Genomic DNA, 25686 nt, shown 5'->3' with positions numbered 1-25686 from the left:
CCTAGTACTGGTTCCTAGACTAAATCCTTTATGGGTTTGTAAAGCTTTAAAAAGTCTGACTTCTTAAATTCAGAACTGGAGTTTTTCTCAAGAATTTACAGTGAAATTACTCTTAGATATTTTAAATAAGAGGTGGATTCTAAATTATTTCAGATAGGAAACAAACTTAGAAACCTAAGAATCACCACTATAACTTAAAATGCTCCATTTGTGAGGAGACATTCCCAGGAAAGCACTTTAGTTTATGCTCCTTGGAAAGTTTAGGTTTAATGATAGCCCTTCCATTAAATACAAAAACATTACTTCAAAATGTTTAAACAGCATCTTGAGTCTTAGATGTTACTTCAACAGTATCCATGAAGAATATAGTTATAAAACCTATGACTTTACCCACTGTATATAGAGAACTGGATTTTTAAGAAATACTTTCTTCTTTAATATGGATTACCTCAAGATATGAAGAACCAAATTACTCTTTGGTTTTATTATATGGGAAAAACAACACACAGTCCTTTAGTCAAACAACTTTGTGATATTTATATTCCATTGCACAGGTAGAGATTATACAAATTAGTAATACAAGTTATTCCTTAAATTCCAAACAGTTTCTAAAATATCATTACACCAGATGCCTAGAATATTAAAACATCGAGGTGGAAATCATACTCTAAATAGTTAAATATGACACTGAAAATACTACACATTTTAATTAGAGGAGAAAATTAAAATGTGTGCTAAAATGCTCTAACAACCTAAGTAGCAGGGCAACAGCTACCAGTAAGTCCCTGTGGTCCATTTTTACGTATGCATATATGTGATTATTAGAGAACCTCTCTTCTTAAAAATGCATAATTAAAACACAAAAATCTGGATACATGGATTAATGAGATTTAAACACTTCTTAATACCTAAGCTCTATGGTGAAGTGTACTATTAGCTACGACTTCATATAACTAATTCAAGATAAAAGACACCACACTTGGAAAGAAAAAAAGATTTTTAAAGATAATGGTTTTAATTGAGTTAATGAGATGAAAAAATCGTGAAGCCCTATGTGCTACTTACATGAAAGAAGATTTTTTAAAAAATAATCACTGCACAAAATACAAAGGGTGGGGTTATGCTGTGGTATTAAATTTCTCTCCATTAGGTTTTTCTTGGCTGTTCAAGAGCAAATTAAAGTTTCCACGGCAAATCTGTTCTCAAAATGCCGAATCGTAGCACAGATGCTGGCTTCACGTTTCTGAATACCTGTTTGAAAGGAAAAGTTTTTTAAATTTCTGGTTCTTCGGTAATAAATATTCATATTAATCTTCACAGCTATTATTCAGACATATACAAATAGTTTACTCAATCTAGTCCATTAACTTCTGTAGTTTGATTTGTTTTAACATGGCAGAAAACAATTTCTGCTCTTTTCTAAACTAAGTATCTTTATAGGGTTGATAACAATAACAATGCCATACATTTAAATTTATGACCTTGAAGGTAACAGAAACATTCTATATCTTGATATGGTGATGATCTGTTGAAATTCAGAACTACACACTAAAAACGGGTGAATTTTATTATATGTAAAATTATGGCTTTAAAAAAATTATGAACCACACAATGTAAGACATCAAGCCTCAGGTTTCAGGTAACTCATCATCAAAGTATCATCAAACAGTAGATCAGAATCATCAAAAGTGCTAACAAAAGCCAGGAATGCATTTAACCAGGTGCCACAATTTCAAAGAAATCACATCATAGTGTGTATCTGCGTGGCATGTCTTCCTTTCTAAAGCTCTGTCACCTGTACTTTCATTTTATTTTTTCAATGATCTTGAAAAGAAATGAGGAGATAACATCATCATGTGAGAAAACAAAGGTTAAGCGATTTGGCAAAGCTACCTTAGTTGTGTCAATGCTTTTAATTCTTCAGTCCAGTTCCTTTCTAACTAATCTGACTGTGGTTATCTTCAGTGTGATCCAAGAGGCACACTCTGCTTAGAACCTGAGTACACTCCTGAGAGCTACTTTAGAGACTCTCTGGGTAAGCAGAAGCCTTGCATAGTATGGCTGAACCAAAGTGGGAGGATGGAAAGGCAGACAGGTTGACCATGTGGAAACTGAACTAACAGCACATCTAGGAAATGAATTTCACATTCACCTATTCTCTACATCTGAAAAGAGTAGATTTAGAATCAAGGTGATTCTTCAGTAATCTAGAAATATTATACGGTGTACAATATAGTTTTATTTCTTACTCATGGCCAATGTATTGGTAACAATGACAAGCTTACAACTAAGTCTAATTTAACACAATGAAGTGAAACAAACTTTTCTGCCAACACTCTTAACATTCAAAAGTATTACCTTTAATGGTTTCTCTGCGTTGCAGTTTGTAAGTTTCCTTGTCACGGCACAGTCGATAAATGTAGAAACCCAGGTGATCAATGTTTTCAATGCGATCAGTGATGACCATGTGTTCATGAATCAGATATGACTGAGGCAAGTAGGTCCCAGCCTACATTTGGAAAAGAATTATATTACATGGATTATCTCAAAACATACATTGAACAGACAAGGAAAAGAAACAAAATTTTTAGAGATTATAATACAAAACAGAGATTGACAAGCTATCACCCACCACCTGTTATAAAGTTTAGCTGGGGACTTCTCTGATGGGCCAGTGGTTAAGAATCTGCCTGCCAATGCAGGGGACACAGTTCGATCCATGCTCTGGGATGATTCCATATGCCACAAGAAAACGAGGCCCGAGAGCCATAACTACTGAAGCCCATGCACCCTAGAACCCATGCTCTGCAACAAGAGAAGCCACCACAATGAGAAGCCCATGCACCACAACTAGAGAAAGCCTGCACGCTGCAACGAAGACCCAACTGCAGCCAAAAATAAATAAATAAATAATTTTTAAAAAGTTTTATTGGAGTATAGTTGTGCCCATTTGTTTCTATATTGTCTATGGCATCAAAATTGAATAGCTGCAACACAGACCTTATTTCTTAAAAGCCTACTGTTTATTCTCTGGCCCTTTAGGAAAACTTAAATATGATATAATTTAAGAAATCACATATTGATTTCAATAAATAAAATATTAAAAGAGACAGGGGAAAAAACCCCAAACTACCAGTCTCAGTTACTTGTCATAAGATGATTAGCTATACTGTCAGTAAGATGGGCTCCTAAAGGGCTAATTTCTCAATAAGGAATTCCAAGATCCTGTAATAGCATCAATAATAAGAAGTATCTGAAAGTTTTATACCTTTATGTTAATAAGTAACTCCAATAGGTTTTTGGGTGGCATGACAATGGAAGTGTTCAGAGGAATCACATAGCACTTATCCAGGTTAAGATCCAAATACGCAGTGAGTTTCTGGGAAGAAAAAGGTAATATTTTTGTTAGATTCACGTATAAATATTACAGATATACAAACAGGCAGCAACTGGATTTTTAAGAACAATTTGTACCATTAAAATGGGTTGGCTTTAGAATGTGTCAATCACTTGCATTTCAACAAATCAAGAATTTGGTAGGATAGGAATGGAAGTAGTAAGGGGAAAGGAAATTCTGCTACTAGTCAGTATTTACATACTGATCAGATAACCACAAACTATTAAAATTAACTCCAATACCCTATCATCTGATTAAGAGACTTAGTCCCTGCACTTATAAACCATCACACCCTCCAAGGCATCCATCTATTGTATATAAAAATTAACTTCTCTCTGATGCATCTAGAAAGTATTGGCTAGTCACTACCATCCACCAGAGAACTGGATGAAATTGACTGAAATAAGTCAATTAAATGACTCTGTTCTTGTGGTTCAGATGAGAAACCATGATTGAGAAAGACTTAACTCAACAGGATGGTTCTGAGGATTAAAATGAGTTAAACCAAAACATGTAAATATTTAGATTTCTAAAAGCAATTTAGCAGCAGAGAAGGAACAGCATCTGGTGTGCGTTCAGACAGACAAGGAAAGGGGAGAAAAAGTAGGTTCCCTGAGGGCTGGCCTCAGACAAAGGGCCCATCAAATGTTGGAGATTTTCTTGTAGGGCAGAAAAAACCCAAGGCCTTTTTTAAAATCTTCTTTTCAAACAGTAAACCGTAATTAGAATAAATTAGCCAATATTAAAATCAAAACTACAAAAGCATCCATCAAGGGACCTGCATTCTTTACAGCTCAGGGCACCCGGCTCACCTTGTTAAAGTCATGAACGATATTGGCAGGGTCACTGTCTGCAAACTCGGGGACAGGCACACTGATGAATTCCACCTCGTCTTCCTCAAAGATCTTGATATTTTCCTCAATGGTCTGGTAGCGAGCGGCTGGGGCGTCTGCAGAAGGCTCATTTAAGATGACATCATCTTTGATGTACTTTATTCCACAGTAGTAGACGTCATCTGGCTATAGAGAGTTTAAACACTATTTCAGCAATGCAGTGGGAGACAGGTTTTTAAATGTAAGTATTACTTAAGCTGCCACCTTTATCTAAATAGCATTTTGCTTGCAAACTCCTACTTTTAGATGACAAGTCAGACAGTTTAATTACAGAGTTAACACATTCTTTAAGATCAGGTTTTGAAGTATTGTAAAAAAAAAAAACGGTTTCACAAGGAAAAAAGCAGTTGATTTCTCCTTTACTTTTTGTATTTGATTAAAAATAGACTATAAAAGCAATTATCCATCTGGTGACAAGTAAATCTGAAGAAACACGCAGGCCTCTTTCTACCTGTGGGCCTTAATTTTATAAAAGGAATATATTAAAAAACCAGGAATATTTTTCTTAAAGAATATACTTTTAATTTTGCTGTGATTCACTGATTACATGATTTTTCTCTTATTAGCCAAAAAAGGGATGGTTTTTCTGTCATTTCTACAGGCATACAGGTAGCTCTCATTTTTCCTTAAAATATATCACAATTAAGTGGAAAATATCAGATTACAGCAAATCATTATAAAGATTTTTTTAAGTAGGCATACATAATAAAGATTATGAGCATATAACAAAAAGATAGATCAACAAATATCTCTAGAAAGTGGAACTGCAATGATTTTTTATATCAAAAATACATTTCTTATAAAAAGCTGCATTAAGAAAGATGACTCGTATTTCACTATTGTCTGTCACCATGCTATTATCTCAAACATACAGAAAATGAGCACAAAACTTACACATTCTCTATAGAATGTTTCATTATTTTAATAAAATCTATTTGTCAACAGTTTCTCCAAATTCTGGTATATTAAATGAAATAAACCTACTGAATTATCGCCAGAGAAATAAGTCACAAAAGAGAGATCATAAATCTTAATATTGTAATCAGAAGAAAAAAACTATGTCTCAATCCACCGAGATTCCTATTCTGTAATAAATTACAAACAACTTTCATCCTAAATCACATCAGCATTATTGCCTTAAGATAAACCAACGGCTAAGAAAGAGGCAGAGAGAAGCGGAACAAGTGCGCCCTGGGCCCAGAAGCCCAAAATGTCGGTCCAATAAATTACAGTTTATCAACATGACATCTGAGGCTGGTATATTTATTCAATTGGCAACTGAAAAATCCTATAACTTAGCTATTAATTATGGTAGGAAAATGACGGGTTAGTCAGTTTTGAAAAATCACCCAGCAAGCTATATCCTTCAGTCAGCAGCATTTCAAAACAATGTTATTCTGCTTTTAATGACTGTCTAATAGGCTCAGCGAACTTACGCTCAGGGAATTTTTCAACATAACCAGAAAACACAACCACCACTCTGGCTAAAAGGCCACAGACAAAAAGCGCAGGCTTAGAGTAAGTTTGGGCCAATTTTCTAGCACAGGTGAAGGAAAGGCAGAAGTGTTCTTAGCATTTTCCCACTTACTTGAAGTGCAAAATATTTGTACAGGTACGCTCCCCCTAGAATGACGCCTGCGAGCATAAACGCCAGTCCAAAGCACATGCACCAACACCAAGCTCTTCTCTGGCCAACTGGAACCACTTCATCCGGGTCCTGAAATGTGAAAGGCTGATGGTCAGTATCTTATCTCCAGGAAGAACCACAGAAATGTCAAGCCTGAAAGAAACCTTAAGAATTATCACTTTGTAAACAAAAATACAAAAGACCAAAGAAGTCAGGTCTCTACTCACAATTCACCAGGAATGATTCAGTGGTGGCACCAGGCCCCAGCACGACGCCTCCTGACCTGAGACACCAGGCCCTTGGGAGAGGTCTTGACTTCTGACTTTGAACATCCCACCTGCCACCCATACCTCTAGAGCAATCAATAACATACTCAACAATTTCTACTTTCTGTGCTTAATTTTTGTGGTTAAAATATCTTCTAATATTTAAAAATTCAGAAAAGGCTACAACTTTGTCACACAAAATTATGGTGCTGAGTCTTGTGTATTGGGCTTCCCCTATGGCTCAGTGGTAAAGAATCTGCCTGCCAATGCAGGAGATTCAGGTTAATCCTTGGGTCAAGAAGATCCCCTGGAGAAGGAAATGGCAACCTACCTACTCCAGTGTTCTTGCCTGGAAAATTTCATGGACAGAGGAGTCTGGCGGGCTGTAGTCCATGGGGTCACAAAGAGTGGCACATGACTGAGCAGGCATGCACGTCTTGTGTATTACAACTTCAGGGTATGTGAGGCTATTCATAAAATTATATGTCAGCCTGCTTCAGGTAGTTAATATTTCACACTAGGTACAAAACCGTTCCTAACCAAACACAAGAAAAATTAACAGGAAAACTGGGACAGACCAAATATATTAAACAGATTCTTTAAATAATCAGAATCTCAAAGAAGTAGGACAAACATATTCAGAAATAATTCCATTAATGCATAGCTCCACCCTAAAGAATCCCAGTTTAACAAAGTTTTTCACTTTAAAGGTAGAAGCAGTAGAAAATTGAGGAAAGACTCAGTAAGAAAAACTTAATGATTAAGAGACATACAACTAGTAATGCAATTGTTAGAATTCTGATTCCGACCCATTCAAGGAGGTAATTTAGCCCTGAAACATCACCAAAAATCAAGATATTCACAGTCCTTAGATACACTTGCCCTTCTAACTCAGTCCTTCCACCCTGCCATTTCAAAGTTACAGCTAACTTCTTATCTGTACCCAGGTTTATGTGCAAAGAGCTAACAAACAAATGAGATTAGCTGCTGGTGTTATATAACCAGTGGCTCAAAAAACAGTACAGACAGCAAACGAAAGGCTCCAATGGACTTGAAACCAACATAATAAAAGATGACCTAGTAAGCAGTATGTGTGTACAGCCTCTGAAGTACTGTACGTAACTCTGACCTTTACTTGGAAAACTCACTATGGGATAGGTTAAAGGACAAAGTAGACTTGACCCCACAACTACATATATAAATAGGATATAACTTAAAAATTAGGAATGAAAACTGTATGAACGATGCTGGAGGGAATTCTCCGGTGGTCCAGGGATTGGACTCCGAACTTCCAATGCCTTGGCCGGGGATCAGTCCCTGGTCGAGGAACAGGGATCCTGCAAGTCACGTGGCACAGCCAAAACAAAACAAAACAACAACAACAAAAAACAACATTGGATATAGTTGAGTTCAGATAGGAAAGAGTTCAGATAAGCAATAGTTCAGACAGGAAAGAATGAAAGCTAAAGTTATGTTTTCAATTCTAAGATGAGGAATCTTAACTTGATATCACTCAGGAAAAGCCCAAGCCCAGGTGTACCAGCCAACCAAGGACAATTTAAGGCACCTGGGTTGGTTGAAGTTTCAACACTGTAGGAAGCAACATTGTAGAAAAAATGTCTCTCAATCTAGGGATTAACTCAGATGCTGTGAGATCATCACACTTTGCTGTGGTAGGTGTACCTGTCAACGGACTGTATGGATACTTAAGAGGACAAGTGTATTGCAAGGAAGTAGTGTGTACCAGAGAATAAACCTAAGGGATTTATCAGGTCAGATAAGACATCCCATCTGTGAACAGAAAGTTACCAGAATTCCATGGAGTCATCAGGTATTATGAAACCCGAATACCAAAGAACATACAGAATTTTGCTTGAGCCCTTGTCTGACATAAATATCTAAGAAGATAGGAAACAGTTCCTAGGATAATTAATTCTAGGGTGGAGGCAGGGTGGGGAGATGAAAATGACAGATGGAAACAGAAACTTCTAAACATTTGGTATCAGCTGCTGAGACCATCAGATGTGTGTACAACACCCGCCTGTTTTGGCAGGCCCTCTTCAGTAGTGGCCCTTCAAGGAGCAGCCGGAGAGCATGGGCAGACCCTCGTAAAGGAATATGCAGTCCCAACTGTTAATTTGATGACAAGTTTCCAGGCCTTTTGCTCTATCATTTTTAATGGGTCAACGAGCAATATTTTCAAGACTAAATTATAAATGTCTACTATGGGCCAAGTGCTGTGCCAGGACTGGGTATTTAGCCACGGCCAAGAAAGAGAGCATTCAGGTCAGCCTGGAAAATCAATCTACAAAAAAGAACATAAATATGATACAAGCTCTAATAGGAGAAGGTAGACAACCCAGGAGGACTGATTTGGGAAAGACTTCCCAGGGGAGAAAATACTGGAGTGGAATGAAGGACAAATACTCATTAACTGCACAGAAGATGGAGTTAAAGGGCATTATATGTAGGGCAAAGAATGAATAACCAGAACGCGTGACATCTCCACAGTCACCTGGGGTATGGCTAGAGTCCCCAACATGGTGGCGACTGGTACAGAAATGAGAATGGAGAAGTTACTGGGGCGGGTCACAGAGGTACTTTACGTAACATGCTATCTCTTGTTCATTCAAAAATCACATTTCAGGACTACAGCAATAAAAATTTAAATTTCTCAAAAGAATCTAACTTATACAATCATTTATTTCAGAAAAGAAGTACCAGGTCTTCAAAGTCTAACTAATCTCTTGTTTTCTCTGAATTCCTCTACAGTTAGTATGGTAGCACCAAGCCAGCCTTGGCATTTAGTTGGCACTCAATAAATAATTGATGAGTGGATCAAATTTGAAAGCTTTAAAACTTGGTTATTTTTTAATGACCCCCAAAGTTACAGCAACAGCCAGCATGGTAATGAAATGTGGGGACAACATAAGAATTTATTAACCCACAAGAGACTGTGGCTCTTCAGCAAAGAATAGTAGCCCTAAATACTTAGCCCAGTTCAACATTAAGAGCCTGTTATTTGGGACTTCCCTGGTGGTCCAGTGGTTAAGACTTCACCTTCCAATGCAGGAGGTATGGGTTCAATCCCATGTCAGGGAGCCAAGATCCCACATGCCTTATGGCCAAAAACCAAAACATAAAACAAAAGCAACAAATTCAATAAAGACTTAAAAAAAAAAAAAAAGAGCCTGTTATTTGCAACGTACTGTGCTACATCCTGTGGGAAATTCAAATGTGATTAAGATATGGCTGAGACCTTAAGCAATTTTCAGTCAAAATTAACAGTATGCATGACAGTTAAATGATGTTCTTTTATTACAGTCTTAGTCACGGAGAAGGGATGAAAGCATATTCAAGACAGAAAAGTTTTTAACCTAAGTGATTTAAAAATGTATTTCAAATAACTAAATTTTGAAACTTGAAAGAGTAAGCTCAGAGGAAAAAAAAGCCACATATAAGATTAAAGAAAAGCCCCATGACCATCTCAAAATATGTAGAAAATGCATTTGATAAACTCTCACTCCCATTCATAATGAAATCTCTTTTCAAACTAGAACAGTTGAAATTCATTAACGTGAAAAAGGTTAATGATCAAAAATCTGTCCCAAACCTCATATGTAACGGTTAAGCTTCAGAGTTAAACCATAACCTCTCAAGTCAGGAATATGAGGATGCTCACTAGAACTGATTTTTTGTTTTCGTTTGAACACTGTCCTAGAGATCCTACGCAGTACAAAAATGACAGAACATGAACAGAAAAGAAGATTAGAAAAAAGAATACAAAGCTGTCATTATGTTAAGTGATATAACTGTCTATGAAGAAAATCTGAGAAAGCCACATTATTCAAACTAATTAGAGTTCAGCAAAATTGCTGAAGATCAGTGATTAAAAATCAACAGGTCAAACATTTATACATAGTCATAGCATCATTATTCATAATAGCCCCAAACCAGAAACAACGTAACTATCCACTAACTGATGCATGGATAAATAGAGTGTGGTTTAATCACACTCAATCTCAAAAACATTAGAGTGAAAAAATTCCAACACAAAAGACTAGCTATGAAAAGGAAAAACTACAATGACAGAAAGCAGCTTAGTGGCTGTCAGGGTGAAAGGAAGATAGAAGAGCCAAGGGGAAACTTTTTAGGATGATGGAAATGTTTCATATCATGAGTGGTGGTGGATGTATGACTTCATACAATGACCATAATTTCAATCAAAGTATATACATAAAACAAGTGTATTTTACTGACTGTTAAGTTGTTGTTCTTTTTTTAAATTTTTTGGCTGCTCTGGGTCTTTGTTGCTATGCGTGGGCTTCTCACTGCAGTGGCTCCTCCTGTTGCAGAGCATGGGCTCTAGGGTGCACAGGCTCAGGAGTTGTGGTGCATGGGCTTAGCTGCCCCTTGGCATGAGGAATCTTCCCAGACCAGGGACTGAATCCATGTCCACTGCACTGGCAGGCAGACTCCCAACCACGAGATGGCCAAGGAAGTCCTACCACCTATAAAGTTTATTTCAATATGGGGAGTGAGAGATAAAAATATCAACTGAGTTCCTATACACTCAGCAATAAAATCAAGTCTAACAACACCAGTGCTGGAGAAAGTGTGGCACGATGGGAATTGAGAATTTCACACAGTTAAAGACAGGAGCTGGTACAAATGTTTTGAATGACAATCTGGCAAGATCTAATACAATTAAAGGTATGTATATATCTTACAAGTCAGTAATTCCATTCCTAGCACTATAACCCTAGATGAACACTTCTGTACACAGAAAGAGGCTCAATAATGATAACTGCAGAATGGTCATTAAGAAAAAAATTGGAAATAACTTATATGTCCATCAAGTAAAGAATAAAGTATTAAAGGTTCATACAATTAAAGCCTAAATGAAACCAAATAGCACTGCTGACTTTGAGATTAATCTCAGAAACAGAATTCTGAACCAAAAAAGTCAAGTTGGATTATAAAATGACACCACATATTTAACATTTAAAAAAACATAAATGGTACTCTAAACTTTTTTTTTGTATGTTTGGATTATTTCATAATTAACCACTAGAGTAAGAAAAAGGAAAACCACTAACGAACAAGAACATCTTCACTGAGAACTATAACTTCATTTGGCCTAATTTAAATAAGTAACAGACATTTCCTCCCCTGGTACTGCAATAAAACTGGTGCACCTTAAATCATGCTGATAAGGTAAAAGAACTCCCACAGGTGCTATACAATTATCATCTCATTAATCTTCCTAAAATCTCAAGTTTTTACCCCAGTTTTTACATGAAGATGCTGAAGCACACGCTGGCCCATAATCACCCTTGTCACCCTCCACAGTAGGAATAGAAAGAAACTGCTTCAAATGCATTATCACTCTGACACTACTAATCTCTGGTTCTAACGAATCTTTTCACCATATTATAAAGTAAAATTATTTAACCAATTATATCTTAAGCAAAACGAAGGATAAATTTGGTTCTGGTACTTCAATTAGTTAAGAATTAGGTCACCTCAATGAGTTCCCTAAGAGGCTTTAGTAAATGTGCTTCAATTATAAACTGAACTCAGACAAGATGCAAGGGTTTTCATATAATTTTTATTCTGTTCCACACTAACAATTTACTTCATGAGCCTTCTTTGCAGAATGAATGAGGAGACATTTTTTCAAAGCTCCCAGAAATATTACTTTGCATTATTAGAGCAAATGTAACAACAATGCTGTAAGAACCAGAATTACCAAAGAGGAAAATATCTCTCAGAGTTAAAAATCGTATTACAAAAAAGAAAAAGAACGTGATGATGTAAAAACACTTTAATATAAATATTGAAATACAGGGAAAAAATACAATTTATTCAACTCAGAGTAGTGTCAAAAGTAGATTTAGTTTATTTCAAAATATGTACTTTTAAAAACACATTCAGTAATATGTATAAATATGGGGATGCATAGGCTGGCTGCCCATGGGTGTGCTGTTTAGCCTGTATACTGTTTTACAAAATATAGAATTAGCTGCCAACATTTAAAAAAATCTAACAACTCAAATTTTCATAAATAAACTTCTCATCTATTTTCTAGTTTTCTCAACTCTTTCCTCATCATTTTCTTCCTAGTGAAGACCAAACATTCTAAGTTCTTTTCTACAAAGTCACTTAGTTTTGAACTTCAATCTTCACTTCCATACCTATGACAAGGTATGTATGATTCCTTCTGAGTATCTAATTTTAAACCACTTCTCCACATAAAAGGATTCAGAGTTCTGGGCTTTAGAGACTAGATTAATATGGTGAACAAAGCATCTTAATCCTTTAAATGACAGAACAGGTATTCTTTTGCAAAGAATAAATCCAAGCATGAATGGCATAAGCAAAAATGGTGACAGAAAGGAGCCGGATATTGGATAAGCTCAGGGAAAGCTATGGTCCAAGAACTGTGGGCATCAAAGATGTTCGAGATGACGCCCAGTTCTCAGGACAGGAACAATGAGAATGACGGACAGCCACTCCCGGTGTAATACCATCGGTATGAGGTTCTGGAAAAGGTAAATTATAGGAACAGAAAACTAGGACAGACTACAAAGTGATATGAAAGAACACTGTGAGGTGAGGAAAATATTCTGCATCTTGATTGTGGTGATCACACAACTGCATATATTGGTCAAAATTAAGAGAACTGGATCAACTTCGAGGGGCTGAAATTTTCAGTATGTAACTAATACTCCAATAAATCTGAACTCCTCTCCTTTCCCAGCTTATGAAGAGCAAGAAGAGGGTTTTTTCCTAAGACCCCATTAAATGAAAGATTGAAGGCAGGAGAAGGGGATGGCAGAGGATGAGATGGTTGGATGGCATCACTGACTCGAAGGACATGAGTTTGAGCAAGCTCCGGGAGTTGGTGATGGACAGAGAAGCATGGTGTGCTTCGGTCCACGGGGTTGCAAAGAGTCGGACACGACTGAGCAACTCAACTGAACAGCAAAGTACTGAAAAAGCCAATTAAAAAAGACATTACTATTTTGGAGTAGTCCCTGAGATAGATCAGGAAAAAACAATCAATTTTTATTTAGCACAAGCATTGTATAGAAGGGGCCCTCAGTGAATGTTTGATGACTGTAATGGTGACAATAAACATGCTCTTTTAATCACCTTAAAAAAAAAACAAAAAGACATTACTAGAGAGGAAAAGAAAATGACTTCCTATTCCAATAAGAATTAAAAATAAAAACCTCGGTCATCACTTAAGATCTATTTTAAAATATTTCCAAAATAATTTTCCAACTAGACTCTTCAAACCACTGAAGTAATATAGGCAACTGCTCCATCTGATTACCATCATGTAGAATAGCAATGTCATTCATTTACCACTGGCACTTGTTCTAGTCACCTGGCTTCTACGTTAGCTTTCTTTCCCATCATGAAAGCATCAAAAAAACATGATCCAGCAACCTGTTCACCATTAACAGCATTAACTGGTTGCCAAAGATATTCTGCTATATGTAAAACACAAAAATCTATGACTAAGAAGCTAAAAAATCTAAAAAGCCATCAAAGATGTTTGCAGTTTCTCTTGCTTATTTAAATAAGTAAAACTGAATTTTATCTTCTGATTTGATTTTTCAAGTTAAGTAAGACTGCTACTATCTCAACCATGTGAGAAAGTCCACATGAGAAATCTTGTGTATGAGATGCAAAAAGGGAGCAGTTTTCCAACTGATTGGCATTATATGGATAATAAGGTTATTGCATGATTTTACACTTGAGTAGGGAGAGATTTTTCAAAACAGAAACTAATCTAAAATTATAATGTCTACAAAACCCATTTCTCTTTAACGTCCTTTATTTGTTAACAAATCCTATGACACAAACGGCAAAACAGGAATTAAAAAATTAACAATTTAAATCCACTGCGTAACAATTTAACTACTGTGAGAAATACAAAATCTGAACCAAATTATTGGCATTATGTAAAATTAGCACAGGCCGAGGTTAAACAAAAAAATAGGCCAGAGCTATAAAAAAGAAAAAGATCAGGCTGTAAATGCTTTTAGTGCTGGACTGTCACTTAATCACTTTTTACATTAGGAGCAAGCAGAGTATCTGGTACATAGCAGAATATTAATATAGGAATACCTTAAAATCTTCTGTTCTTCTTTCTACTTATTTTAAAAAATGACCATTTCTATATAGTGTTTATTCCATTTACACTGAAGAGAAGTGTAATATTTCATCAGGTTTTCAAATTCACATTAGTGAGATATAAAGGTAGTGGGTAGTCAAAAGAAAAACCTAGACTAGCACTAACAGACAGATGTTTGTAAACAACATTATTATATACAAATGACATTTACTGTTAGTAACAGTCTTTTCCAGGGATATTGGTCAAGACAGATATTCCAATATCAAGGGATACTGGTCAAGACAAATTGGTCAAGACAGATTTCTTCTGCTACTGGCTGAATCATGATTTCATACTGAATGAGAGTATCAACCATCTTCCAAAAATTTTCAAGTATGATAGGAATGCACTGCTCTATAATTCATCATAGAATTATGTGTCAAGATTGGGGGGGAGCAAACCTGTCCTGGACTCATTTTTGTATAAATCTTCGATTTTAGTGTCATTCAACAAGATAATTATACATTTGTATTCAAATATGAGTCATTCCATTTAAAATGCAGAATTTTTGACAAGAAAATTCCAAGTATAGGTCTTTTAAAAGCATAAAATAATTCGAAGGTGGAAAGCTATATCTTCTGTCCAAGTTCAGAAATTTGGAAGTTATACAAAATGAATATTAGAAAAAAATAATTCCAGTTCCTGAGATCACAGATATTTGTATCTATATAGTGAACAGAGTCGGACACGACTGAAACGACTTAGCAGCAGCAGCAGTGAACATGTAAAACGTGCTTTGAACCTATGCCTAGCACCAAATACACGTACAGTGGACATTCAGCAGTCATTTGATTTCACTCCTTTACCCTACTACTCGCCTCTTTCTTGGACCAAGGAGGGTTGTTTTCTTGTGAAAACAGATAGATATTTAAGTAGGTTGTGATTAATTTGGTTTACATAGTTGGTCGGTCTGAGTTACACTAGGGGTTTTTTGAAGGTTGGGCGTTCAGTAAATTTTAACTTCTTAGCATAAGGTCTGGTCATGCAACAGCAGCCTCTGAGTATGTGATTGGTATACTTCTTAGAAAGAAACGATCCTCTATGCAAGAGCCGTGAGAGGTCATTTAGTCTAATACGTCATTTTACAGATAAATATCCAGCCAGAAATGACCTGAGTTTCTACAGCTTTTCCCTAATAGGTTTACTCAAATTGAGTCACACTCATAGGAAGCACGATGTGTTAACTATTACAACAGTAGTGTTGTTTTTATTAAAGTGTTGACGAAGTTAATAGAATTTTTCTCTATTATTCATCAAACTAACAAAGGATAGTAACAAAAAGTATTTAAATCATATGCATATAAAGGAAAAACAATGAAGGAAAATAACTCAGGCTCACTAGGATATAAAGATTTCAAAGATGGCAAGATGTTATTACAAAAATGAAGCTAGTAAAGTTAAGAGAAATAAAGCCACAAAGCAAAAATCATGAAGTTGGCAGTGAGGGAGCTGTGTCTAAAATTACTCATGAAAAGACAATTTTGGAATATTAAAAAAGGAGACAAGTAGATGCCTCTCTATAGGTTATCCTGTCAGACCTTAAACTGATGCTAATAAAAATGAACATGGTTTCCTATTATTATCTACTATTCCTATTGTTATCTATTATTATCATTAAAAGTCTATTTTCAATCTTAAATAAAACGATCTAATAAGTCTTAAAGCTATGAAGAGAGCTGAGTTGAAAGTCCTGTTATTGATTTCCAGTTAAACAGTCATCTTTACTTCCTCCTGAAAGCTCAACAGAGTGATAGTAAAGGGATAAACAAATAAACCGTAAGCCAGAAAATGGAAATGACAGAAGATAAAGTATGTCAATAGAAATTTTAAAAGCTGAAAGCATAAGGAAAAAAATCTCAAGCTTCTCGAGGGAAACTAAAACAAAAGTGGTCATATTCAAAGAAGCAGGAATCAGAATGGCATCAGACTAAAAGATGGAGCAACGCCATTAAAATGCTGAAAGAAAATTACAGCTAACCTAGAATTCTATGCCCAGATAAATTATCAATTAAATGTGAAGACAGAGTCAAGATTCTCAGACAGGTTTAAAAAAAAAATTCATCTCAAATGCTGTTTCTTGGATTTATAAAACTGAAGATCCAACGGAGGATTGAGGCAAAGGCAGAATAATTCAAGGATAGTAATTACTCTCAGGACATCTGTGCAGCCACATACCTAGAGTACAACCATCTGGGTGGAAAGACTGAAGAATGACAAGTGAATTATCACCAAGAAAAACAGAAAACTCGGTAAATTATCTGATAAGTTTGTAGATATGAAAGTTTGTTATCTGAAAGTTCGTCAGAGACATTGAGGATGAACTAGCAATACGCAGAAAATTAAGTAACCCTCTCTTGACTCAAGAAGCCAATTATCAAATTCAGGGAAAATAAAAATGGCTTTGTACAAGAAAGGAAGTAGAAAAAGTTATACTACATTACTCTGATGCACCACAATGTCAGCGGGGTCCACAATGTCAAAACTAATTTTGTAATAAAAATAACAACTTTCCCCCTCCATTCTCATTCCCTGGACAGTGTACAGTGGAGTTTCCCAGAAGATGAATGTGTGACACAGCACAGAAGCCAACTGGAGAATTCAGCTGTCTTCTATTAAGCCACTTAGTAAAGGGTAAAAATTTTAAATGACGTTGCTCTTACTGTTCTGAAAATCTGTTGGTTATATGGAAATTGTTATTTATAAATGTTATTTTTGCTAACATGTTATAGGTTTTGTATTATTTTAAATCAATAAATATTGTTTTAATTTTGAATACAGTAAATATCAATAAATATAACTAACATAAATCAAAAGCTCTTTGGGACCCTCAACAATTTTTAAGAGTACAAAGGGGTCCTGAGACCAAAAAGTTTGAGAACTATTAATGTACAAAGTGGGTTCCCAAAAAACAGTGCATTCTTCAGAGATAGGGCAGGACAGTTATTTGCATTTTAAAACTAAGTATTACTTTGGTTAAACCCCAAATTAAATTTATAAAATTATATCAACATTCTATTCTGTAATAAGAAATACTTCTATACAAAAATGGATATAGCTACTGAATGCTAAGGATTTTTAAGCTGCAGGAATGACTCTTTGGCAGAGTATCTCGGGGGAGCAGGGTGTTACTTATCAACAATACTGTAATTTAATTGACATGTGAGGTAGGGATAAGCAATAATAGTAACACAAGAAGTTAACATTCCAACAAAAGAATGATGAGGGGGGTAAAAATGGGACTTTTAACAGATGGGGATTGGGGGAAAGTGCTAACATTTAATGAGTTTCTATGTACCAGGGACTGTTAATTCTACCACAAGAACACTACTTAAAGTCAGTGCCATTATAGTATTTTACAAGTGAGGGAACTGGGGCTTGGGAGGTTGGGGGACTTGCCCAAGTTATCAGACCCAGGTAATAATACTAACCTTTGCCAGTAGGCTCTAACACTATCTGAAAACAGTGTTGAGTTTGAAGTATTAGTCTATAAAAAACAGTACAAAATGAGTAATTGCCCTGCTTCATTAATTTTCTACTTCTGCCTGGTTTCCCCTATGGCTGAGAGGGTAAAGAGTCCCCCTGCAATGCAGGAGACACAGGAGCCCCAGGTTCAATTCCCTGGAGGAAGGAGGAAAGGGCAACACACTTCAGTATTCTTGCCCGGAAAACCCCACAGACAGAGGAGCCTGGTGGGCTACAGTGCGTGGGGTCGCAAAGAGTTGGACATGACTGAACACACAGGCACATCCACCCTAAAGTCTACTTCCAGAAATCCTTAAGATGCAGCAGTGCCAAATAAAAGTTTGAATCATTAAAAAAAAAAATCTGTAGTAGTAATAATAGCACCTACTGAGTCATATGCTGTTCCAGGTATTGTGATACACTTTTTACAAATTATCTTATTCCCCAGTTAGCTGATGGAGAAAGACAAAGAGAGTTGTAGTAACTTACCCGAAGTATCGCAGTAGACTGTAGAGACAGAATCTAAACCCTTCAAGTATAAACTGCCTAGTCTGAGTTCTCAATAAGTAGACAGTGTGCCTCCCCCAACGATACCCCTTTTTCGATTGTGAGGGAACTGGGGCAAATGGGAGAAATTGATTATTTCTCCCCAAACATCTAAAAATATATTTAAAAAAAAAAATCATTCTTAGCTCATGGGTTATACAAAAACAGGCAGTAGGCCATAATCTGCCAGTTCTGCTCCCCACTGTAAAGGAGACTGTAAAACGGTGGCCTGTGTCAGTCGTCCATGTTTCTGCATGAAATTCTTGTATGAATTAGTTGTTAATATTTAAAAATCAAGTTTTAAATGAAACCTATTCCAGCTTGCCTTTAAAACCTGGAGGATCAAGCAACATTGGATCCTTCACTTTTTAAATGAAAATGAAGAACATTCTAAGTTGCTTAATATGCAAAAAAATGAAAAAAGAAAAAAGCATAGCTTCACTAAAACATCTACTTGGGCCCGAGAGTATTGAGTTTGCCATCTCTGCTTAACATGCCTAGTTTTTGCTAGAGCTAAAAATGATGGGATTGGGAAACTCTTCCTAGCAAAAATGAAAGCAAGGTAAAATAAATTGAAGAGAAAACTAGAAAATGAAAAATGAAAAAACTGCCACAGTATATACAACAGAAATGAAATACTAGAGAGGCTGGCTGAAAAAAATATGAATTTTAAGAAATGCAGACCTAGGTTCCCTAGTGGCCTAGTGGTGAGGATTCCAGGCTTTCTCTCATGGCCAGGGTTCAAATCCTGGTCGGGAAAGTGAGATCCCACAAAAGCCACACAGTGTCCTCCCACCCCCACCCCCAAAAAAACTGCAGACCTAGATGGACTGACCCTTAAAAGTCATTTTTCCCAGCATAAAAATGATTCCTCTTCTAGATGTTGCAGTGACTTAATAATGCAACTTACCTTTTAGGTTTTTATATTACAAAATTTTAAACATCATAATCATATTTAAAGCAGAGAAAACAATCCAAGATTAATTTTGGCATTAAAAGTTAAAAACATTCACATACAAAACTTCGTTAAACCTTTTTTAAAATATGAAATTCAACTATGCCAAAAAAGGTTTACGCAAATATTTCAGAATCTTAAAGTACTCAATACTTCACACCCACTTAGTATCAATTTCCCAAATAAATTCCCTACATATTTAATTTGAAAATGTTTAGGATTTATAAACTGTGCAAATTTAATTTCAACATTAGTTTATCTTCTGACAAATATATCTTAGCTCTAGCTCATATAGTTACTGCTAGAAACTTATCAATGTTAGTATCATTTATCAATGATAAATATTAATATTAAATGAAAAATTAGAATATCCCTCTATCATAAAAACAAGAGTAATTTTTTCATTTTTTTTGAAATTCTTCTGCATAAGTCTATGTTCATGTTACTTGATTGTCCCCCCAAATGACAGAATTATAGAAATACTTCATTAAGTTATTAAGTTCTTTGTTTCCCTTTGATCAATTCAAGAGTTCAAAAAAACTTCAATTGTTTACAAACAATTTTGCTCAATTGTTGGTAACATAAAATAGGATTATTTAAAGCTATTAAGTATATGTATCATAAACACTGATTAAAAGGGAAAATCACAATTGAATGATTTTTTATGATATTCTTAGGGTCATATCTGTGACAAAATTTCTAATTTTCAGCTTTCAGTTGTCTACCCTGTAAAATTTTCATTGTTAAGCCGTGCAAAGTAAATAGGAAAGACAGGAAATAACTCTTTACACATAAGCTTCTTGAAAACATAACTCCAGTGTTACTGCTTTCTACAGCATTTTGACAAAAACCACCACATTCAGAAACTCAGCACTGTCAAATCCTTTATTTTTAACAGGCAGCAGCTATGGCCTGAAAAAGTCCTTTGATGGCAAAGTCCTTAACTCCTTTAGTCGAAGCTCTAATAAAAAGTGACAAGTTTACCAAAGAGTTTTAGAGGATGGATTCACTGATGTCATTTTGAAAAGACACAAATTTTTTTCTGGCTCCTCCTCTGCTGACACTGTGATAAACAAAAGAGTTCAAGAAGTTTTAGTTATGCCATGAATTCAGAAAGCATTTTCCTTTCGGGGAAAAAGAAATGCCTTTTAAATAGACATTCCAGGTATTTAAGTTAGGGTATGAGAGAACAAATAAGAAATACAATGTCCCAACTCACATCAAGCTCTAGCAATACATATTGAAAATTTTTAAAGTTAAATTCTAAGTCAATTTAAATAGGCCTGTACCATGTGTTCCAAGAGATATTTCTGGTTAAAGTAATACTTCTATTCACCTAAATCTCTAATATGGCTGAGCTGAATTACAAAATGTCTTACAGGTTTATGATTTTGCCAAGAATAATATATTCGGTTCTATCTAGTCTGAAGAAGATTATGTTTAAGGTGACACTGGGAAGACCCCAAGCAGGGTCTTGGGGCAGTTTCCAGCTACACAACGTATAATTTTTCCACCCTCTGGAGCAGCAGCCGCCCATGAGGCATGTGTGCACAAGAGATCCTGCCAAGGTCACTTGGTATGCACAGGGGCAATTAATTTATCTCCCAGCACTAAATCCTCACTTCAGATATCAATACCCTCACGAAGAACTAAAATGCAGTGACTGTCAAGTTTTTGCTGGCCAATGTTTTACTGACACTAAATTATACAACAGGGTAATGATACGCAATTTTGTTAAAGGGAACCAAGCTCCCCATCCCTTCTCTAAAGACCAAAACATCTCAGTATATGGCATCAGATTTTATGTTCCTCCTCCCCTCTACCTCCCCCCAAACAAAAAATAAAATGAACACCAACATCACCAAAAAGCTAAATGACCAGTCCTGTTTTATGCAGAGAGAAATGCCAGAAAGTGAAAAGAATTAGGATGGAGATAGCCGTTTTGTGATGGGTGACTCAGAACTTACTGGATTAGTAGTCCTTCACTCAGGCTTCCATCCTGCCCGTTCTTTCCCTTCCACAAGCATTTCACTTTTCCTTTTAAGGATGTCTACAACTACAATGCACTGCAGAGAAGAGGCAACATTATTTATCAGCAAAACAATTTACAGGGATACCTACGAAGAAAACTTGAGCTTCTTTGAGGCCTGATACTGGGAAAGGCATTTCATAATCAGGCATGACAACAGGAGTTATTGACAGCTACTGTTCTACAGTGAGGTAACCCAAAATGAAAATTTAGCTTATTACATAATACCTCTAGCCATCTCCTTTCTCCGTGACCCACAGCTACTTAATAAGAGGAAGGCATGTAACAAGCTGAACAAGGGGAGGAAAAAAAGTAACAGTCTAGTTAGGGTGAGAGGGGAACTGTTATTTTTCACAGTTAAAACAATCTGATTCCTGCCAAATATAATTATGTAATTCTTGCCATTTTCATAGAATTTTAAAACTGGAAGAGTCCTCTACAGACCATCTGGTCCTACCCTGTCATCTTACACATAAAGAACTCTTTAAAAAAAAAAACTTAAGCCCAAGATCAAGCCATTGTGTACTGACAAAACTGGGACTTCTGACTCAGGACATTAAGTATTTTCTTTGATATTTACACGTATATAACAAACAATGTTTCAAAGTTCAAAGTAAAAACACAGACGTTCATGAATGAATTGCTGCCTCTCACATAAAATACGCATAATTTCAAATTCACCTCTATTTACATAAAACCTAGGGGGAAATGTAGAGAAAGAATAATAAACAGCAAGCTAGTTGAGACAATATAATCCACAGACGTGGCTGCTGGGATTAATAGCTACTGAAAAGACAAATCTGAAAGATGGGACAATGCAACAGCTTCCAGAGAAAAGAGCTAAAGAAACAGCAAAAGACAGGAGCAGTGTAAAAGTTCTGGAATGTGAGTTACATAAGCCAGCCGACTGGAGGGATCAGAACTCTCTACTGCAGAAGGTCTGAAGAATCTGCATTTTTAAACCAGAATCCCAGGTGATACCAGGTGATCCTTAAGGGTACATCTGGAGAAACAATGGTCTTCAGGACACTGTGGTCTGAGAGAGTTAAAGATACTCAAAATTCTTGTTCAGGAGTTCTTGCTCATAACTAGCTAAACCGGATCCTCTTGACCAACCAGGCAAGGAAATGCCTCAGGCAAACACAGGAAGGCTGATTCTGTGCAGAATTTGGAGAGGCAAACTCAGTGGTCACGGTATAGTCACACGAAGGAGTCAGAGAACATTATGTAATCACTGTCCAAGCTCTAAGAGACTGCCTGCAAATGCCTGTTACTAAGTAAGGTTTGCATTTACGGTTAAGTGACTGACGGGTTATAATGATTCTCCTTCTAATGTACAGCAATATTCTGTCACTCACTTAAGAGGTCTTTGAGTTCACAGCTCGAAAAAGAATTAGTCATTTTGTATCTGCCAGTTCATCCATGACTGCTGTGTGGTTATAAAGAAAGACAGGCCCTCACAGCTTAGTTCCAGTATTTTTCTTTGGATATGGGGATCTGAGAAAAATGACAATAAATGTCCAAAATCAGATTTACAGCTGCCCAGCAAATTATTTCTGATTTTTGTCCAGCGTTTCAAATCTCCTTCACAACAGGAACAAGGAAAAGCTATCTGAAGTGACATCATCGGATCCTTTCTTCCTCTCTTTTTTAACGAGAGGAATTGTATTTGTTCATAGGATTTTTTAAAAGATATGTAATAGGATTAAAATCTACTTAATCTCTGTATATGTATTTCAGCCTGTTATGATGGGGTACCTGACTATCAATCTAACTTAGGTGCAATGAATGTTAAGACAAATACAGAGCTCAGATAATAATTTGCTGCTGGAATTGTCCTCTGTGGAGTCCAAACATTTTCTCTAAAACCTAGACTGTTTGCAATGGATTCAGGCAAACAATACCAATACCAAAATGCTTAATCCTTTTAGGGAATCGGTCCACTTCCTATTTCAAGGCAAGACAGTCATTTAAAAATCAACTCCTGACATTTGTGTTTTTAACTAGAACATTTCCAAAAACCCAGTACAGGCACGTCCAGATTAACACTGTATTTTCAAATATTTTTCACACTGTGTTTCCCAGTAGTGGTAAAATATTAAAAAACAGTGCTTATACGTGCACAAGTTACCGGGTTTTTTAAAGTTAAAACTAAGTTTACCCTACTTATAGCAGGTCTTCAAAAATGCTAACAAAAAAAATTAAAAGTTACGGAGCTTAAATAATTCTAGAACTAATTTCTATAGGATTAAATTTTTGCAGCCTGAAGAAGATCTGGTAGAAAGGTTGTGAACCTTTCCTGTTTATTCAACTTCTGAAACAATCACAATCACATCCTAAATGAGTATTACTGGAGCACCATAATAATTCCTCTCCGGATTTTTGCTTAGGGCTAAAAGGAGGATTTTGTAAAACAAAGAACAGTTTTTAAAGGGACGGAGGACAATTTTAAAAGGGATGAAGGGCAATTTTGCAAAAAACGTAGGACAAGTTTGTTTAGTTTCACTTAGCTTAAGGGGTTCTCGTAAAGTTGCTGATATAATTCAAAAGTGAACTGTCGGTTTTACACTAACATCCAGATAGTAATCAGTGACCTTTACCGGGAATATTTCAGTTATAAAGTGAACAGCCAGAACCTATTCTGAGCAGACCATCACCTTGCTTTCTCCCCTCGCCCGCTCCCTGTCTCTCTAGACCCCACGGCGAAGTTAACCTGCCGCTACCAAAGGGCCGTGGAAAAAGAGAAGGTTAAAGAAAAAAAAAAACAAAAAAAACACGCTTTTAAAATTAAGAGGCTTACAGGAGCCGGACTTAGTCCCAGTGCAGTTCAGCCTGGAAACGAAAGTACGGAAGCAACTGCGGTTTGGGCTTGTAATGATGTCAGCCATCTTAGGGACATTATTTATATTGGGAGGACGTGCCAAAGTCTTGTTGTTGTTTTGTCGTTTTGCATGTCGCCGCCGGTCTCCAGGTGGAACGAACCCCGGCCCGGCCCCACGCACATTCCTCGACTGCACCCAGGACCGTGCACTCGGCCCGGTTCTCTAATCCTCCTCCCCCGGAGCCCCCCAAACCCCCGATCCCGCGCCGGGCACCGCTTTCTGCACACGCACTTTCTTACAAAGAAGCTGCGCCGGACAAGAACGCGGAGCAACCCGAGAAAAGGGAGCCCTCGGCCTCTCGGGGACCCCCGTCCCGCGCGCGCCCCGCGCTGCCCCGGGACGCATAGCCGCCCTGGCTCCGCGCAGCTCTCCCGGGGGGCCCCAGAGGGCCCACTTCCCCGAGCCCCGGCCCTCGGACCTTGCAGTCCACGGCAACGGCGTCCGGAGGGATGATGAGCGCCTCCTCGCCGCTCTTGGACTCGTCCTTCTTGGCCTCCTTCTGGGCCAGAGCCGAGTTGAACGTCACCTTCACCATGGCGCGGCCTGGGGCGCCCTCGGAGGGCGGCGACGGCGGGCTCGGGGCGCGGGCTGCGGGCTCCTGGCGGCGGCGGCAGCCTCCTCGGCCGGGCTCCGAGCGCGGCTAAGCGGTGGCGGAGATGGACCGGCAGCTGCGCGGTGGCCGAAGCGGCGACTGCGGCACCAGTCCTGCAGCCTCGCAGCTCGGGGGCGAGGGCGGAGACGGCTCGCTCCCCACCGGGGGCGGGGCCGGGGGGCGGGCCGATCAGGGTGGGCGGGGGTCAGGGGCGGGGCCGGAGGCCACATGGGCGGGTCCCGCAGTCTGACCCTCAAGTGACCAACCGATTGCGGGGGGCGGCGAGCCCTCCCCTCATCCCGGGTCGGAGGAGGGGATCGGGCGGGGAAGGGGAGGGGGGTGCTCCTGTGCGAGGGCCTGGATTTTGCAGTTCCGATTTCTCTTGCAACCCTGTTTACCTCCGCGCACAGGATTGCAGTTTTTTAGCAAAATCAGGTGAACTTTCCAGGGTCCGCCCGGACCGTGCGTTAACCTCTGGCAGGACCAGGCCGACCTTTCCCTGCCTGCTGCCCCCACCGAGAACCTAAAGGCTACGGAATCTGGGGGCGTCCATACCTCCACTGTCTAACTTTATTATGGATCCGACTCAGTGGAACACAAACGTTTAGTGCTCTCTATCCTTGTGATCTCACTTCTTTATCTTCCCCGGACCCCACCCAAGGGCGTTACCTGACTCACACTTGCCTTGTTTTCTTTCCCCCCACCCGCCGCCCTCGCAAGGTCCCAGGCTGCCCTGCCTAGTCCCAGAGCAATTCGGAAGAAGGTTCTTGGCAGATTTGTATTTCACACATCTCACATTTCTAAAACAAAATGTTCCCCTCTTGTGTAGACTTGGACAAAACCCACATG

At 37.7% G+C, this 25686-nt stretch overlaps 1 protein-coding gene across 1 annotated transcript; it reads right to left on the bottom strand.

Moving 5' to 3' along the window:
* Window positions 1-512: 512 nt before the first annotated feature.
* On the bottom strand, window positions 513-24973 carry ITM2B (integral membrane protein 2B). Its single transcript, XM_081547512.1, has 6 exons — window positions 24664-24973; window positions 5879-6007; window positions 4210-4416; window positions 3269-3379; window positions 2359-2509; window positions 513-1251 (listed from the first exon to the last, which is right to left on the bottom strand). Exons 1-6 carry the CDS (start codon window positions 24778-24780, stop codon window positions 1166-1168), a joined length of 801 nt encoding a protein of 266 aa, XP_081403638.1. The 5' UTR covers window positions 24781-24973; the 3' UTR covers window positions 513-1165.
* Between the last annotated feature and the right edge of the window lie 713 nt (window positions 24974-25686).

Source organism: Giraffa tippelskirchi, chromosome 12 (genome assembly GCF_054371585.1).
Source record: "Giraffa tippelskirchi isolate mGirTip1 chromosome 12, T2T-mGirTip1v1.2.pri, whole genome shotgun sequence".
In the NCBI taxonomy this organism is placed as follows: domain Eukaryota; kingdom Metazoa; phylum Chordata; class Mammalia; order Artiodactyla; family Giraffidae; genus Giraffa; species Giraffa tippelskirchi.
Note: the sequence above shows the minus strand (reverse complement) of the source record. Positions and strands in the feature narration are given on the sequence as shown.

What these genes read in the sequence shown, in the direction of transcription:
- ITM2B (XM_081547512.1), bottom strand. Translation starts at nt 24,780, where the DNA reads ATGGTGAAGGTGACGTTCAACTCGGCTCTGGCCCAGAAGGAGGCCAAG. An exon ending in CCGTTGCCGTGGACTGCAAG is followed by an intron (nt 6,008 to 24,663) that starts GTCCGAGGGCCG and finishes TTCACATTTCAG; the next exon opens with GACCCGGATGAAGTGGTTCC. An exon ending in ACAAATATTTTGCACTTCAA is followed by an intron (nt 4,417 to 5,878) that starts GTAAGTGGGAAA and finishes AACTCTCTATAG; the next exon opens with CCAGATGACGTCTACTACTG.